Source organism: Zonotrichia albicollis, chromosome 8, assembly GCF_047830755.1.
Source record: "Zonotrichia albicollis isolate bZonAlb1 chromosome 8, bZonAlb1.hap1, whole genome shotgun sequence".
Taxonomy (NCBI): Eukaryota; Metazoa; Chordata; class Aves; order Passeriformes; family Passerellidae; genus Zonotrichia; species Zonotrichia albicollis.
In genome coordinates, this window is record NC_133826.1 from 11,590,859 (window position 1) to 11,608,454 (window position 17,596).

The 17,596-nt window shown below is 40.9% G+C and overlaps 1 protein-coding gene across 1 annotated transcript in view; it reads left to right on the plus strand.

Annotated features, from left to right (window-relative positions):
* Positions 1–13,915: 13,915 nt before the first annotated feature.
* Positions 13,916–17,596, plus strand: part of ST6GALNAC3 (ST6 N-acetylgalactosaminide alpha-2,6-sialyltransferase 3) — a 217,065-nt gene continuing 213,384 nt past the window's right edge. Inside the window, exon 1 of the mRNA XM_005482164.4 lies at positions 13,916–14,257. Within this exon, the coding sequence (XP_005482221.1) occupies positions 14,240–14,257 (18 nt within the window). The 5' untranslated portion in view covers positions 13,916–14,239. The remainder of the gene's footprint in view (positions 14,258–17,596) is intronic.

The window sequence follows — 17,596 nt, forward strand, 5'->3', positions numbered from 1 at the left end:
AAAGATAATTAATTCCAAAGGACAGCAATTCCAGTGAGATAATTCACTTTTCTCATATGTATGTTATGAACTGCTGCCACAGCAGGACTGAGCGATATAAAGTCCAAATGACACAACAGATTAACTTAGGGGAATTTTGAAAAATGAAATGGAAAACATATGGAGGCAATATAAATGTTTTCTTAGTGTGAGGATCCAGACTAGATCATTACAAAGGGGTGGACCCTCCTTCCTGTGATGTTGCATCATGTTTGGCTGGTCACAGACAGGAGTACTGCCATGATTTGTATCCCCCAGCTCTGCAGAAAAGGCAGTCGTTCCTCAGAAACTGAAGGATCCAATTTGAATCATGACTCTGACTATTGAAAACTTTTATTTTATTTGCATGTGTTTTTCTGTGGTTTATCTCCTGTGAATACTTTAGTGGAAAACATCAGTTGTTTCCAACAGTTAATTGAAGGGGAAATTCGGATAGACAAGCCCATTCTATTATTTAATTCCAAGAAGAAATGGTAGATTGGCTCTTGGTCCATACTCAACGTGCTACTGGTATTTGCCCTAGGATGCCCAATGTCTATTACTCCTTTATTTCTCTTCCTCTTGAGACTGATTTCAAAGTAAGACCAGACAGGCCCAGGTGATCCTGGTCACCTCAGTGTCTGTCCCTGACAGTTTTTGCTTTATAATGTAACTGATGATGTGGTCCATACCACTGAATGCCAATATTTTAAAAACTATTTTTATGCTAGGTTTTTTTTTTTTTAATAAAAATAATCTGGTTGGGCCACAACTAACATAGGAATATGAATGCAATATTTGATTCTGATTTGTTATCTAGACTGGTGGAGCTATTTAAAAATGTAAAAATACAAAATGTCTGGCTAAGTCAGATATTCTGTGCCATTGGAGTGCTGCACTTGAGACTACTGGAAAGGAGAGGAGAGCAGCAAGGTGAGAGAGGGCAAGTTAGAAAACTCTGACTCGGAAAAGTAATTCAATCTTCTCACCTGGAGAGCCACTGTTAAGTACCAGCCATGAATCGCACTGTTGAGGTTGTGAATGGCATTTAAGAACTGCAGTGAGCTGCTGTACCCAACCAAACACCATGAAGGGGAATGGAGGTCAGTGTATGTGCTTGAGTGGCTTTTGAATTTGTCACTTTAAAGGGTGCATTCTCTGAATGCTGCTGCATTCATGCTCCCAAGCAAAAGCATTCAGTGAGAATTGGAGAGCTCAATGGTAACAAGTTTGTTCTTCTATGTTATTTTATGTTTCATTGCCCTCTGCTGAAATCTTGACCAAAATGTACTAACTTTTCTCCCATGGTTTGCCTTTGAACCCCCAGGAGGAAAGACATGGCTGTAGAAATTTGAGCACTCTGTCTCAAAGCACAACATAACCCCATCACAAATAATCTGTCTTGGAGGTGGCCAGTGCCTGGCTCTGCCATTGTTCTGTTATTACTAGAGTGCTGTTTGACTACAAATTCTGTTTATTATCCTTCTGGGAAGGTTTCTTCTCTCTTACTTTCCAAAACAAATCTAAGTGTTCACTATTTAAATTCTTACTTCATTAGGTAACTAAACCATTAAAGTCTGTGAGACAAATACCCTGAAACAATTTTGAGGGCTAGTGTGAGAAAACTGAAGTGTGTTGACAGCCACAAAAAGAAGCTAATTATATGAGGACTTCATATACATACACCCACAGACATACATGTGTGAAAGCAGACATATATATGTACCCACACTGTGGCTAATTATGTTGTAGATAATTAAATAAACTCACACTCTTTTAGATCCTTATCCTCTTCTGGGTTGCAGTGTCCTCATAGGAATATATGATGTGACATTTGCTAATCCAAGGTGAAGAGAGAAACCCTTCTAGTTTGTCATGACACGCACCTAGGAATTTTTCTGATATATGATTCTTATCAGTATTTCAAACACAAAAGATATTTTTAATCAAAAAAAAGGGGTTTACAGCATCTTTTCTCCCATAGTTCTCTTACTGGTTGCAGTGGAAAATACCCTTGTTTTTCTTTAAAATTAACAGTTCTATTTATAACTGATTATTGGTAGTACGGTGTGCAAGAAAAAGGAAGCAAGGATCCTGTTACCTGTGGGTATCATGGCTAATCCCAAAGAATAATACTGCATGAGAACTAGAGTATACTTGAGGCTAAAGCAAAATAATCTCCTAATGGGGTATTTGCTGCTCAAGACAAGTGGCTCTCCTGATGATAACATAATTAAGAGCTTTTTTTAATAACCAGCCCTGCCAGCCATACACTTAGTGAAGCTGCTGGCCCTCACACAGAAGGTGCTTTGATGTCTGTGTGAGTGGTGGCCACCATTCCTGGAGCTGCTGTGTGTGCTGTGAGGGTATTGAGGCTGCAGCTCAGCCAGTGCTGCTCTGCAGCCATGCCTTGAGCTCCCAGGCACAAATAGCAGCCAACAGCACTCATTTGGCATAGAGGATGTTGAAATAACTTCTTAGGAAAGAACTCTGTTCCAGGAGAGCAAGCTTTTAGATTTATTTGCATTTACCTCACTAAAAATGCATGTACTTACTGTGGAAGGGGTGGGTGACATGACCACCTAGTGGGGCTTGTTTTTCCAATGTGTAAATGATTTGGTTTTGGAATAAGATGTTCCAGTACTGACACTGTGGCCTGAAGTGAGAACTGAAAGAGCCAATGTAAATCTGGGCTCAAAGAGACGTGGGTTCTTTTTTTTTTTTTTTGTTTTTTGGTGATTTCATCACATGCAGTATAATCAGCAACCATAAGTAGTGTCTTCAGTTCCTAAACTGTTTAGAGCAGATCCTGACTTCTGTGAATTACTTTGTAGCACATTTAGCAAGTTCCTGAGAAATTCCTGGAGTTTTCTTTCTCAGTGGGCTAAATCATAATACTGCTTACTTGCATTTCAGCCACAATAAGGAAATTTTCTGACTAATCTTGGAATAGGCGAATTTTGACTTCCTGTAAATAGGTTCATGTTTTGTTAGAGAATATTCCCCAGTTATTTTCACACATCATTGAAAATTCTTTTGTAGTTTTAGAAAGGAACTGCAAATGTGTGCTAAATGCTTGAGCAAATGCCTCCTTGAAATAGTAATTAAATTAACATAGAAAGTAAATTAAAATATTTAAGACTAAATTTCCATCTGTGTCATGGTGAGATCTGTGTGTTACCAGCCTTGTCTCATGGTCTTCTCTCTTTCGGGTTCTTCCATGCAGACTTGCAGAGTCCTGGTGTAGTTTCATTTTGCCTCCTAAGAGTTTAATCATTATTTTTGTCACCTGCAGCAAGCAAGCAGTTAAACAGAAATGCTGGCTTTTTGCAGATTGTTGCTTGCCCTCCAGCTGATATTATTTCCTCTAACAACACCTCTCCCTTTGCTGTATCAAATTACTTTTTCCCAGCATTTACCTGGGTATATAAATATGGTGCCATATGGTGGGTGATCTCTAATACTTTTCCAGTTTGGCTGTGGTCAGCATCCCTGTTTGGGGACAGGGAAGGAAGGAGAGCAGGTGGAAGGTTGGGGAGAACCCCACATATTTCTGCAGCTATTCTCAAGGAGAGACATGATAAAACTCTAAAAGTTTTTTGTTCAAAGTACAGCAGAGCTCCTGTTCAAAATGTATTTGAAGCTAAATTCTCCTGCCCCTCCAGTGAACTCACTTTGTGTAGCAGTGTGTGTTTTGACTGTGCAAAAGAAAAGCTTCAAGCGATGCAAATAATGGCTTCTGAATGCTGGGTGGAAATAAACTGGGCACGCTCTAGAAATGTAAATGTCAGTAAAACCTCAAGTGGGTTTAAGGAACTGCTTTGAAAATTCACAGATTTGCTCTCACTTAGTCAGGCCTTCTGTTGGGGAAGCTATGTTAAAGGAAGAGATTTTCTCTTTAGCAAAACAGTCTCCATTTCTGTTTGTGAAAACAGAATTAAACAGCAATCTGTCAGCTCTTTACCCAGCCCTGATGCTGCTCTGTTGAACTGTGCCAGTCAGTGGCCTGGTGCCTTTACTCTTCTAGCACAGAGCTGCTGTCACCTTGGAGGAATTCCTGATGCTTCACTTTGTGGGATTTAAAAATAGCAGCCAGGGGAAGGAAGGAAGGAAATGCTCTTGAAGCTGTAACATGGTAATTTCTGATTGTCATTTTTATCACCCCAACATCTATTAATGATTTCAAGGCCTTTAGTCCCAGCTGAAACCTTACCAATGTTACAGCCCTTGGCACACTGCAGCAACAGCAGCAAACTGCAGGGTTCACAGGAGGAGAGTGTGATGGCCTTGGTGTTTCCAAAAGGGAAACTATTTACTGGTTGCTATTATATTAAACTAAGATTTTTACCACAGCAATGTGCAGTTTTATTTATTCTTATCAGAAAAACATACAGAAATGTTAAATTGCAAAGCAAATTGTCCAAGAATACAAAGGCTACGTCTGAGCTATGAGCACTGTCCCTCCTTCCTCCCACTCAAATTCTGACCCTGTTGCCTCTCATTGGTCATAACTTCACCCAACAGTCAGATTTGTTTTTTCCTTCTCATGAAAACTTGCAAAAAATTTTTATTTATATCAGGAAGGATGTAAATGCCATCCTGGACAAAGTTCAGTGGTTCTGGCCATTTCTCCTGTGGCATCTGCTTCTGCAGTGATAGTTCATTAAGGGAATTAAAGGAGAGGATTAGTCCAATATAATAAAATCCCCCTCTATCCCAGCTCCAAAGATACGCAAATCTACTTTAACTGCAAAAGATAACTTAATTTCAGATTAATAAAATGGAGGAACCCTGTGTTTGTAGGTAGATGTTGCATTTAGTGTCATGCAAAAAAAATCTAGGCAACCCATGTGCTCTGACACTTTCCAGTGCTAGCAGCCATCCCATTTGCATCTGAACCCCTGAATCTAAATTAAACCAGTCCTAAAATCCTTCACAGACCTTGTCCTGACAGCTTGCTTCCATGACTGTTATACAAAATGCCAAAACAGGTGTAAAGTAAATCTTAGCTACCAATGTGGGCTTTTTTCAGTCAGTGAAATCTGGTACTGCAGTTTCTCCAAATGCTGTTGTAAATTTTATTAAAATGGAAAGCCAGACACAGTAAGTTTATCTCCAGCTATAAAGTATTTTCTTTATCATGTACTGCAGCATTATAAAGAGACAACTGAGCTATGGGAAGAATTATATCACATTTTGGTAAGGAAAATCCTATAAGGTCTCAAAAACAATAAAAATGTTATAAAATTGTATTATGCTGTGTATAATAAATTACAAGATATTTTAAAATTTCATGCTCTCTGGTGGATTAACAGAAATACTGTTGTTTTATTGAGATTAATACTAATTCTAGTAATATACATTTGGGGGAAAATGAAATGAGGAGTCTTACCCACCTGGGGATGATTAAAGTGATTTTATTTCCAAAAAGTATGTCTCTCTAGGCTTATTTTTTCCTGTCCTGGATGTTGACATGCAACATTACTTCTACTTTTGATGTAGAAGAAATAGATTATGTGACCTGCCAACACTGGTGGTATGCACTCAATAAGAACAGACATAGAAAAATAAGATGCTGATAATCATCTTGAAAATACAAGGGCAGGAAAGGTCTTAACTTGTCATGCACATTAATTTTAAAAATCTGCATTATGAATACATTTCATTTAGATGTTCTCAAGTTGGTTGGATCCAAGTTCTGATTCCTGTGCTCCTGAGATGTAGGCTGTGATTACAGAGCAATATTAATCAACTTCTCCTGGAGATATGGAACTTGCTTCCAGTGAGAACTTTGCAAAACCTGGTCTTTTACATCAAAGGCCACTGTGTCCATAAGGTCTCTTACTTGGCTTAGAGTGATCTATGGCAGGATTGCATTGCTTGTAAAAAGGGTTTTTAAAAACAGTTAGACTGCCAAATCTTAGTGTTTTGTCACTGTAGTGGATGTGTGAATCTTCAGCCTTCAGTTTGGGGAAGCTGTTAACAGAGACCTTAATGACTTTTCAAAAATTCAGAAACAACTTTGAGCAAAATACCAGGGTCACCAGAAGTCATAAAATATCAAAATTACTGAACATCGCTTTTGTCATTTTCTAAGGACCACTTTATGTACTTTATTTGGGCTGTTAAATGGATGTACTCAGAGTCTTTCTGTTTCTTGCATTATTGGGACTCTCAAAATAACATGGAGGTTGTTGGAGCTTTTCTCTTCTCCAAGTTAGCATAGCAGTGGAGGCATTCTCACTGGAGTTTCTAACTGAGAAAGAGCAGTCCCAAGGGACAGGGACAGCTTAGGCTCTGTCCTGTTCAGTGCCTGAGCTGGTGGATCCAGCACTCAGTATTAACTAGACTGGAGTGTGCCACAGGACAGCATCGTCCTTTCTTTGCTGCTACCACCCATCAGGGGAAGGATGAGCCTTGGACAGTGGGTCTGAAAGTGGCTGCTTTTGTATGAGCTGGTTTCTCAGCAGTGGGAGTCCTGGATGGTTCTGGAAGCTAGTATACTTTACAGTGATGTATCACAGGGTTGCCAGTAATGGCATGAGATGGAATTTGTGCCTCTGACTTTTGGGATACAAAAATAGCAAGTAACCTAAGCATTCAAAATTTAAAATGCCAGTGGGATTACTTCTGCATCCCTAATTATTTTAAATTATTTATTATTTAATATCTTAATTATTGGTCTAATTATCTTCTAATTATTGGTCTAAAATTAGATAATCTAATTTTAAATTATATGATTATTAATATGTTTTTGTTCTAGTGGTTCTGGCTTATTTGTGTTCATGGGCTGGCCAGATGCAGGTGGAGAGCAGCTATTTAATATTCTGTTTGCTCACCATGCCCCAGTGTGGCTCTGTGCCACAAGGTACTCATGACAGTGAAAGCTCTTCCTGAAGGCAGGTTGCCTAATTTCCTAATGGACACTCTTATGCCATTCACTGCAACATGACACCTAGACATTAAAAATTATTACTGTTTTATAGGAAGGAAAGTGAGTCACAGGGAAAAGAATTAATGTGTCCTTTTATGCTTCTGTCCAATATTGAGTGCCTAAGATTTTTTGTTCAGAGCACTCAGCATTATGTATCAATTAATGTGATCAGACTGCAACTCCTATTACCTTCAATTGCAGCTGCAAGTACCCAGTGCATTGGTAAATAAGTCCTTGTGGTTTCAAATTCCGAGTCCAGAAAATGAGGAAAAATAATATCAGTGCCTAACTATTAAATCAGAGACCATTGTGGTGGATTTCTGATAAAGGCAGGTTCAAAATCCACCTCTTCACAGCTGCTTGCAATGATTTACATCATCAGACTTCTGCAGCTTTTCTTTAAAACCATTTCTCATGCACTGTATAATTTTTTTCTAGTAAATGAAGTGGTGAACCTGTAGGAAACAGCATATTCGTGTAATGCTGATTCAAACTCATCTTTTGCAAGTTTCATCTTTTGAACCAGAAAAGGGTGGACAAATGGAAAAAAAACCCCAAAACCCCAAACCTCACTCCAACTAAAAAAACCCCAAACAAAATCCAAAACCAAACAACAACCTGGAATCCCAAAACTTCATTTGGGGAAAGAATGGTGTGATAATGTCATTAAACAATTCTGAGATCTGTATACTCAGGCTGAATTCCTGTATTTATTTAGTCTTGTGTTCAGTGCTGAAACTTGGATTTCAAGGTTGCTGTTTTGTCCAACAAGGCAATATTCACAAGTTCTTTAATTTATTAAACACCTTAAGATCCCCTTATAAATGCATCTTTTTATCTTCCTGTTCACTATTGCACAGCAGTGTGGACAACTGTCAAAGGCAAGGCTGTTGTCAGCTGTAAACTGGTAAAATTGTTAATTAAACAATTGCATGGCACAGATTTTGTTAAAAAATTGCATGAGACTTTTCAGATGTTAGAAAAGATGTAAAGGTGTTTTCCTTGAGTGTATATATATAAATAGTTTGAGGTGGACTCTTCAAAATATGGCAGCACTTTGCTACTGGCAACTTTTATGAGTGAAAATAACTTCAATAACAATTTATTTTCCTCACTTTATATCCAGTGGAGCAAAGTCTGCTGGCACTAGGGCACAGCATGGTGACTGCTTAGAGCCTCTGAAGGCTCCAAGGAGAGTGTGGATTGAACAGAGCAGTAGGGAAGCATTTATTTGGATTCAGAGGAGTAAACTCATGATTCCAGATCTAAAAGCAGCTTTTGCTGTTGCTCATGCTGTGGCTAGGTAAGACATTAAATTTGCCAAGAACAGAATTTCACAGAGAGAATCTTAATGGAAGGAGTAGAGTTGGATTTCAGTGTAATTCAATTGGTTTCATAACTCAGGAATCAAGTACAAAATGGGGTTTAAAAACAGGAATAGGTGATTTTTGTGTCCTTCTGACCATCTTCTGTAAAACTCCCCATATGACACCTCTGCTACTGAGAAAATATTGCTTACTTTTGTGGTTGCACAAATCAAATTCTTTTCTACAGGTCTAAACATTGTGGCCATAACCGAACAAAATATATCCAAGACAGGGGGAAAAAAAAAAGTGAAAGCCTTTTTTATTCCTAAAGTTATGGTAATCATGTTCAAGATTGATTTATAGCATGCTAAAATAATGCTAATTTATATAATTTCCTGAAACAGGACCACCAGTTGCACTTGGGGGTAGTTTACATCCTGTTTTGTGATGGTGTGAGCAGGATGTTGCTGAACAAGGTGATTCAGTTCTGACACTGCTGGGGGTGAGACCCTCTCCATGTTACTTGAGAATGGTGTAAAATTGCACCCTTCCTTCCCCTGCCCTGCACGAAAATTAATTCACTCCTGAATGAAATATATTTGTCTTTCCTGCTGCACTTTGAAGCTTTTCCTTTCAAGTGCAATGAAACATTAGATAAAGCCTTGGGAAGGGAGAGGTTTGGTGTTTTTATTTATTTATTTTTAAGACAAACTGTTTGGATAAGGACAGAGCATAGCCCACAGAAACAGGCTGGATCTTTGGAGGAGGGAGGAGGATGTGTCTCTGCTTCCTTAGCTCAGGGGGAGGCATTCTCCTAAACTGAAATGCTGCTTTTAATTTTGTTCCAGTTTAAGGCCTTCCATGGCACGATTGAAGTTGGGCTGGTTCCTTTTCCTAAGCTCCTTTTATGTGCCCAGCTGTATGCTCCAGGATAAAATCTCATTAGAGAATAAAGTGACATGGCCATATCTCAGTGTGAAACAGTATCAGTACTTTTGTGATGTTAGTTATAGCTCATAAGAATAGTGGGAGTGTAAAGCATTGATAACAGAGCAAAGAATGTAAAAACTTTATAGTGGAAAAACCAAATCCATCTTTTACTGAAGAACATAAAAGAAATACCTATTGACCAACCATATTCTCCATTCAGCAGTTATCTGCAAATGACAGAGGTTTTCAAACACATCATTCAGCTTTTGAACACCCTTCAGAATATTTACTGGTGGGTTTTCTTCTCCTGGAGGCTGCAGCAATTCATAGAGTTGATTATTGTACTATTTTTATACAGACAAAATATCTAGTGGCATAAGCAGACACAGCACTCTTCAGAGTTGCTTGGCCTGTTTTAATTAGAGGAAAGCTGTCTGGGAGAGACACTGTTCTTTTCTAAGCACGTGGGGGTTTTGTTTTGGGTTTTTTTTCCCCTCTGCATTAAAAAAAGCCATTGTTTCTGTTAAAACACATTTAATTAAAAATAAATTACAAATAACAGAAAACATGCACTTTTTCATTTATATTTAAAAAAATCCCAATAATATGTGGTTCAGTGTAAAATGATCACTGGTTAATAAGCACCTTTGAAAACAGAAACCTGAAGCTCTCAGATGAGCATGCATTGAAAATAAAATGTCAACAGTCTGAAAATATTACTGATTTGTAGGGTTTGCTTTTTTCTGCTTCCAAGAACTTCTACAGACCTTTGTGTTTTGATCTCTGCATATTCACATGTTGTTAGGTGTGGCCAACATTGATTTTTAAATTTTTAAATATTTTTTTTAAAGAATGTTTAGTTGAAATAAAGTTAGGAGGCCTTGATTTGAGTGTGTGTGTGTGTGTGTGTGTGTGTGCATCAGAATGGGGCTGGGGGGAACACCAGGACATGCCAGGTCTGCAAGTGCTGTGTGGCTGTGCTGAATTGTTAGCATGACACTGAGTAACAGGGAGGTGAGGAGCTGAATTTCCAGTGGCAGGAATGGTGCCCAGCACTCCTTGTCTCCTGCCAGGAACACATGCAGAAGTATTCAGGGACTAAAACTCTTTTTTATGGATCTGGGTTGTCCTGCAGCTGAGTGAGGTTCAGATGAATTGTGCTGGGAAGGAATCTGGGCAGGGCAATATACACTGGTTGTTTCAGTAATGTGCACATGGCAAGCTTGCTTTTAAGTTTTCAGGATGTTCTGAAAAGTAACAGTAGAATTTATGCTGTAACAAGCCCCACCTGTTCTCCTCAGCTTTTGCACTGCAGAATGTAGCAGAGGTTCACCTCTAAAATTAATTAGTCAAGCTTCATTAAGCCTTTTTCTTACCTGGAAATCAGCATCGTTATGAGTTTTAAATTAAAATTTCATGTAGCATTTGCATAACCTGGTAAGATTTCCTGTTCAAATCTTAACCTGCTGTTTTTTTAATCATTTCATCCTCTCCCTCTGCCACGGCATTAGGTTGCTGGGTACCTTAAATTTCTTACTTATAGTGGTGTGTTACATGAGGTAAGGAGAAGGTTGGGAAGATGAGATCTCTGGATAACAGCGGAGTGGATCTGTTACTCTGCCACTGACTCAGGTTGCACCTGAACGGTTAAATATGTCCCCTTGTGTCATCCTTGTCTGATAAAACTTTGTAGTGGCAGCAAGTGTAAGAGCAGGTTCTTCCTTTTTGGCACATGTTCATTACATGAACCAGAGTCTGACTTCAATGATCAGTGAGATGACAGCTTTCAGACTGTCTGTAAGCCTGCACTTTTGAAATACAGATATGGGACTAAAAATTACCTTATTGCTTAAATATGAGGTTTTGAAGTTCTGAAGTTCTACCATAGGTGAAAGTGCAGCTTCATCAGCGCCACGGTGTCCAGGCACCAACCAAACCCAATTGTTCTGGCACAGCTTGCCCAGCAGAACTGCCCACACTGGCACCACAAACCCCTGCTTGGATGCTGGATTGTGCATCTGCATTAACCTCTGCAAATTAAGGTTCAATCAGCCTTCTCCACAAAGGATTTATTTCTTATGACAGAATTAGTTTTTAAGAGTTAGAATTGCAAAGGGCTGCTGCCCACACAACCATATTTTCCCCAAGGTTGTGTCACCACACAAATGTACAAATGTATCAGAAGGGTTTGGGCTAGATGGAAAACATGCAAGGTCTTTGTCCTCAGAACTAAAGGTCTTTGTCCTCAGAACCAGAAGCAGTGACTTTGTGTGGCCTGTCACAATGACTCAGACTTGAAAGGCAGATTCACACTGCCTTTGACATCCCTTTGACAGGCAACAACAGCCGTGTTAATTTTGGGTGGAAAGCTGCAAGCCTGACTGAAATTTATGTGAGCTATGTTGGGCCAAAAGCTGATTTCAAGAGTATTATAAGTTCAAGTAAAGCACTTCATGAGACCCATGGAATGATGTGCTCACAGGGGCTGTTTGCTTTTATCATTTGGTGGATGCCTTTCCTCGTGTAGTTTCTCTGAGGTGAAATTGGCTCAGCTCAAGGCTGGACTTTCTGTTGCTCTTTGTGGTGATCTCAGCTCAAGTCACAACTTCAGTTTTGTCCCAAGGAGAAAATAAAAGGAAATCTAATATCTCTCCTGAAAGAAAGAGAGAGGGATGGCTGTTGCTGTTCATACTAATGATGAAGTATTTTTAAGATAAATATCTATTTACCAAAAGTCTAAAAGTTAAAGTTCACCACATTTTGTCTGATGTGGTGTTTAGAATCAAAGCATGTCAGAGATGCTTAAAACCAGACAACTACCCATGCCTCTGCCTTTCCCTGAGGAATATAATTCACTGGAAACCCCTCAATGCTTTGGACATGTTGAAATGGTTGACCTTTTCAGGATGGTTTCTCTCCAGCCTCATTCCTTTTGTTCTTTACAGAGCTTGTACTGGAGGTTGGTGGGAAGGCGGTGGAATATTTTTCATTTGACTCAGATGAAAACTCTTTCATGCCATCACACAGGTGAAAGGAATAGTTTCACTCCAAAGAAAACAAGATTCTCGACTGCTGGAGAGAAAAATAGGCATTTATTTTTTTATTCAGGAAAGAATTAATTAATTGTTTATCTTATTCACTAGGAAACAGATCTTTGTTACAGAACTCCTTATGAATAACTAGCACTTAAAGACACATAAACTGCTATCCAGAATGATCTAACAATGGTTGGTGGTAGCCTCTAATAGATGTTGTAAATCCCTGTTTTACCACCTTCTTCCACTGACTTGTCATTGAGGCATTTCCTTACGTTAGTCAATACAGATAGAAACTTCATTAAGTTATTTTTCATCAGTCTTCCCAGCAATACAACAATTCTTAGCTCAAGCACTTTGGCCTGCGGCTGTAATTGAAGAAGGAAGTGGATTTCCAGTGGTGAGAGGTGCTGAGGAGTTGCAGGACTCGTGTAAGAGTGCAGCATTTTGCAAAGGCCAACCACACATTGGCATCTCTGGAAATGCACAGCAAGGCAGCTGAGGAGTGTGAGCAGGAGAAACCCCCCCAGGCCTTTCTGCTCTGCTCAGGGAGGATCTACCCCTGCATTCAAATGAGGATATCTCCATCCTTTAGTTTCAACCTACCTACTGTCTGGAGGGATTGCACCTGGACAGGGGAGGCTCCAGGCTGGGAACAGCATTGCTGTTAAATGTGCATTTAACCCTTTTAGCTCCCACCCATTGAGGGGCTCTGTGTTAAATTATTCTTTACCATGCACTGGAGGGTACTGCCTGCATGTAAACACGAGCTGCTGCAGAGAGGATAAAGACACCCACCACAGGGAATTTATTAAGGGAGCCAGAGAGCTTTTGGTACCAAAGCAGCAGGAGTGGAGCACTGTGGCACAAAAGGAATACAGGGAAGGTGCCAAGTACAGAAAATGCAAAGGGTTCCAAGATGAAGTAATGAGAAGTACTGAGAAAGTGTAAAAAGGGGAGAGGAGAGCAGGAGAAGTGACAAATATGAAGTAAAACCTCTATAATATAGATATACAGAGTATGTTATGCAAGAATTTGAATTTTATGAGATTATGTAAAGTGAAAGATTTCTTCAACAGCTGAATTTATTCATCTGCACTTTACCCCACTTTCTAATCTTAAGAAAGTCCAAAGAAAGTTGCACAAGAAAAAAAACCTCACAAGCGAGGTTTCCTGCGAGGGATGCCAGCTCTTCACTCAAAAAGCCGTGCCAAACACAACGCAAACACGTCTGGTGGGACATTTGTGCTGCTTGCTGATAATGATTATTTCTCATAGGGCAGCAATTTAGACAAAAGGAAGCCTGCTGTACAGTGAAAGGGGCTGCACATAAAACAACACTGCACTGTAACAAGCAGCGTAAGGATTTTTACAGTGCACTAACAGAGAGAGTTTGGACCTTTGTGCCCGCCTGTGAGCAGCCATGCCCTGAGCGCACCCGGGATCAGTGACAAACACCCAGCCTGGCGGGCATTGCAGAGCCCGGCACGGTACGGATTGGTGCCGTGCCGAGTCCCTGGCGGGCATTGCAGAGCCCTGTAAGGTACGGATTGGTGCCGTACCGAGTCCCTGGCGGGCATTGCAGAGCCCTGTAAGGTACGGATTGGTGCCGTACCGAGACCCTGGCAGGCATTGCAGAGCCCTGTAAGGTACGGATTGGTGCCGTACCGAGTCCCTGGCGGGCATTGCAGAGCCCGGCATGGTACGGATTGCCGCCGTGCCGAGTCCCGAGCTCAGCAACACACGCTGGAGCCATGAATCAAACCCGGTCATGTGACGGAGGGGAGGTGCTGGGCTGGCTCGCAGCCAGTGGCAGGAGCTGATGGGTGGAACGAACGGGGCATAAAAAGACTAACATGACTAACGGGTCCTGGATGCGTGCTGCCTTCCTTTGGATCCACGGGAATGTGGGCTCTGGCAGTTCTGCAGCTCCACCGGCCTCTTGCCTGACACTGCAACTGCTGCTCACAAAGTAGAACCCTGCTGCTCTTTGGTAGGAAGGATAGAGAAAGAACATGGCCTGCATTTTGAAGGTAAATCTCTATCTGTTGCTTGAATGCATTGTTAGAGAGCCCCTCGCCACTCAGAGGCGTGGATTTGGTATGGTCCTAATGCATCTTCGTTGTCTTTTTGAGTCCTGGCTTTGTTTGGCAAATGAATATGGAGAGATTCTGCAACGCACAGCTGTGCTCTGCTTCCCTCTGCCATTCTTTCTCTTTTCCCTGCATTGTCAGAACTGTGAGCTAGCGGGGAGAGAAGTGCGTACTGATCATGGGAGGGGGGAGAGGGGCTCTGGCTTGTCTCAGCTTTGTGTACGCTGGATTCCTTCAGGAGCAATAGCATTTGGGCAGCAGACTTCCAGCACAAAGGACAAAACGGGCAACTTATTTTGTTTTTCCACATGCAGCATTTACTTACTGCTCTTAAAGCAACGGCTGCAGATGAGCACAGCTATCCCAGCTGCCCCTTAAGCACACACTCCCCTGCTGAATCTGCTCCAGACCCACATGCTCCACACAATTACACTCAGTATTCAACCGAATTTTCTAATTAAGCAACCTCTTTGATAGCGGGTTTCCCCCCTTCATGCCAGCAAATACAAGCATAAACTTACCGTGTGATCACATGCTTTCTCCAGCCTGCTTCCCTCACCCAGGTAAAACTGTTTGGAGCCCGCATGGCACGGAGATGGAGGGAGCATCCCAGCGCTGGGATTGAATGGCGGGGAGGAGGCGGAAGTGCGCTCAGCCGGGAGCGGGCAGCGTTTGTGCCCCTGGCGCTGGCACCGGCGGCGAGTGCCTGTCCTGTGCCTGCCCTCCCAGGGCTCACATGCACAGCCCTTTGGTACCTGGTCTGCTTCAGATCCGTGTGTTAACCTAGTCTGCTTCAGATCTGTTTGTTAACCTGGTCTGTTTCAGTTCCGTTTGCACCTTCCTTGCTGCTTTCTATGCATACCTTGTGTGTGTTTGCACTCTGTTTCTTTCAGCAAGTAAAACTGATCTGTGAGTTGTTATTTGCGATCTGATCTTCTGGCATGGAGCTGATTATCTCAAACTTTGCGATGGCCTGTCATAGGAGTTGCTTTCAGTGTGTTAGCAAGGTGGATAAATTGCAAAACTTTAAAACAACCTTGGGATAATGAACATTTAGGTGTCTCTATGAATCCAGTCCTTAGCACTACTTTTGGGCATTCAGTTTTGAAAAAAACTTATTATTTTGCTGCACTCTTTTCCCCATTCATTCATCCATTCATTAATTCTCAACTAATGAGTCTATGGTACATGGATGTTTTTTGTGTTGCCTGTCTTGTGGGTTGTGGTAGCTTATGTTAATAAATCTGGCCAAATCTGCTGCAAGTGCAGAAACTTCCCTGAACTAGCAGGTTCTGCTTGGAGATAGGTGATAACTCTGCACTAGCAGGTTCTGCTTGGAGTTAGGTGATAACAAACTCCTTTAGTCAGCAGTAATGCAGCTCAGAGTTGAGATTTGAGATGAGAAGATGTGAGCTCTGTGAATGGAGCCTGGTTTCGCAAAGATAAGCACGTGCATTCCTGTTTAAACACTCCCTATGTGACTTTGGTTGGATCTGCCAGTGATCCAGAAAACCAGAATTTCTTATTTTATAAAAATTCTGTGGCAAGATCACATGCAAAATCTTCCTTTTGGCCATAAGAGTTAAGTAAGAAGCCTTTTACAAGAAAACTCCAGTGTCTCTCTTGCTCTCCTAATTGTTTCCTCTGCAGTCTGGTGACACAGCCTGCCACAAGCATGACTGGGAGTTTGAATTATAATGCGATAAAAACCTTCTGTTTGCCTGGGCCAAGAACTCCATTTGGTTGTTATTCTGATGATTAAATCAATAGATTAATTGGTATTCCTTGACAGACAGCCCTCTTCCAGCTTAATTCTTAATCTTGTTAAAACAGGCAGGTGCAAGGATAAAAAGTGAAACAGATATGAGAAGATTAGCATTGCCATAAGGCAAGCTGGATTTTCTCTGACAAACATCCCGCAGGAGTAATTTAAATGTCTAGCTCAAGATACTTACTTGTGTATAAGTTTTTAATGTAATGTCTAAAGCTTTTTCCCTAACAAAGAAATTCAAAATATTATATAACATGACATTAGGCTCATTCCTTCCTGAAAATATAAACCTGTTAGCTACACCCTTCCCTTTGCCTGGGGTTTGCTTGTGTGGAAACAGGAAAAAAACCTCCAGAAATCTGTAGGTATGCATTTGAAATAAGTGGTTGCGCAGTGGATGGGAAGCCAGAACAGCTGTGTGTCCTTTGCACTTCAGCCCTGAGTGTCTCTCTGACTCTGCCCTGTGGCTTGCCCTCCTCTCTTCCTGGATTTTTAACCCCCTGACAAAGATGTTGAGACTTGATGAATGTTGGAGTTCCATGTGAGTGAGAGTTTAATATAAATGAGATTGGATAGAGGTGTCTGTAAAGTGCAAAGATCAGGGGTGGTGGTTAATAATTACCTGTAGTTACTTGGAGTGGGTATGAGTGTGTTACAAGGGGGTGTCACCTCTAGATATGAGCATCTCCTTGTACGCTGACTACTGCATGAAATAATCTCTGTGTGCAGCCTGTGCAAAAATTATTCTCCCTGAGGGTGCCTGCTGTCTGCCTGGTGTTTGTTGTGCACTCTTCCTAGGTAAGAGTGATGGGGATGTTACTGATGTTATGTGGCTCCAGAAACTTTACCTTCTAGTCAGTAGTGAGGCATTCTCAGTAAAACCAGTGAAATTGTTATTTTGAGGCATTCTCTCCTCTGTTAAAGAAAAGCAGGGAAAGATGCAAATTCTAAAGTGCGTGTTGTGTTTTTATTTTCTCTGTCATGACTTTAAAAACATGCCAAGTAGCTGAGTGAAGTGTAGGCACTTTTTGGAAGCAAACAGTTGATCTTATGCTGGTTGCTATGGTAGCTGCATGTCACCTTGCCAGCCACTAGATTAGCAGTGATTACTAGTTATGCAGTCACTCCTGTCCCTAATGATATTCAAGTCCCTAAGTTCCACTAGATCTGCCAGTCACTCTTGAAGATGAGGACAGATTTCACACAATAAATTACTTCCTACTCCACTTCCTGCATAATCGAAAAATAATACTTCAAAGTATGTGTCATTTTATGGTAAACACAGCATGAATGATAACACTCCGTAAAACCATGATATCCCCCTGTGAAGACTAGACCCTTATATTTTAAAGCAAATAGGCCTGGTAACTTAGTTGGCACATGCTGCACTTTGCAGGAGATTGTATCTGACCCTGTCCCCAAACTCTTCTTTTTGAATGGAAGTTTTGAAGATGATGATGGTGATGGGTTATGTTGTCATCCGAGTACAATTTTCACTGGGTAGGCTT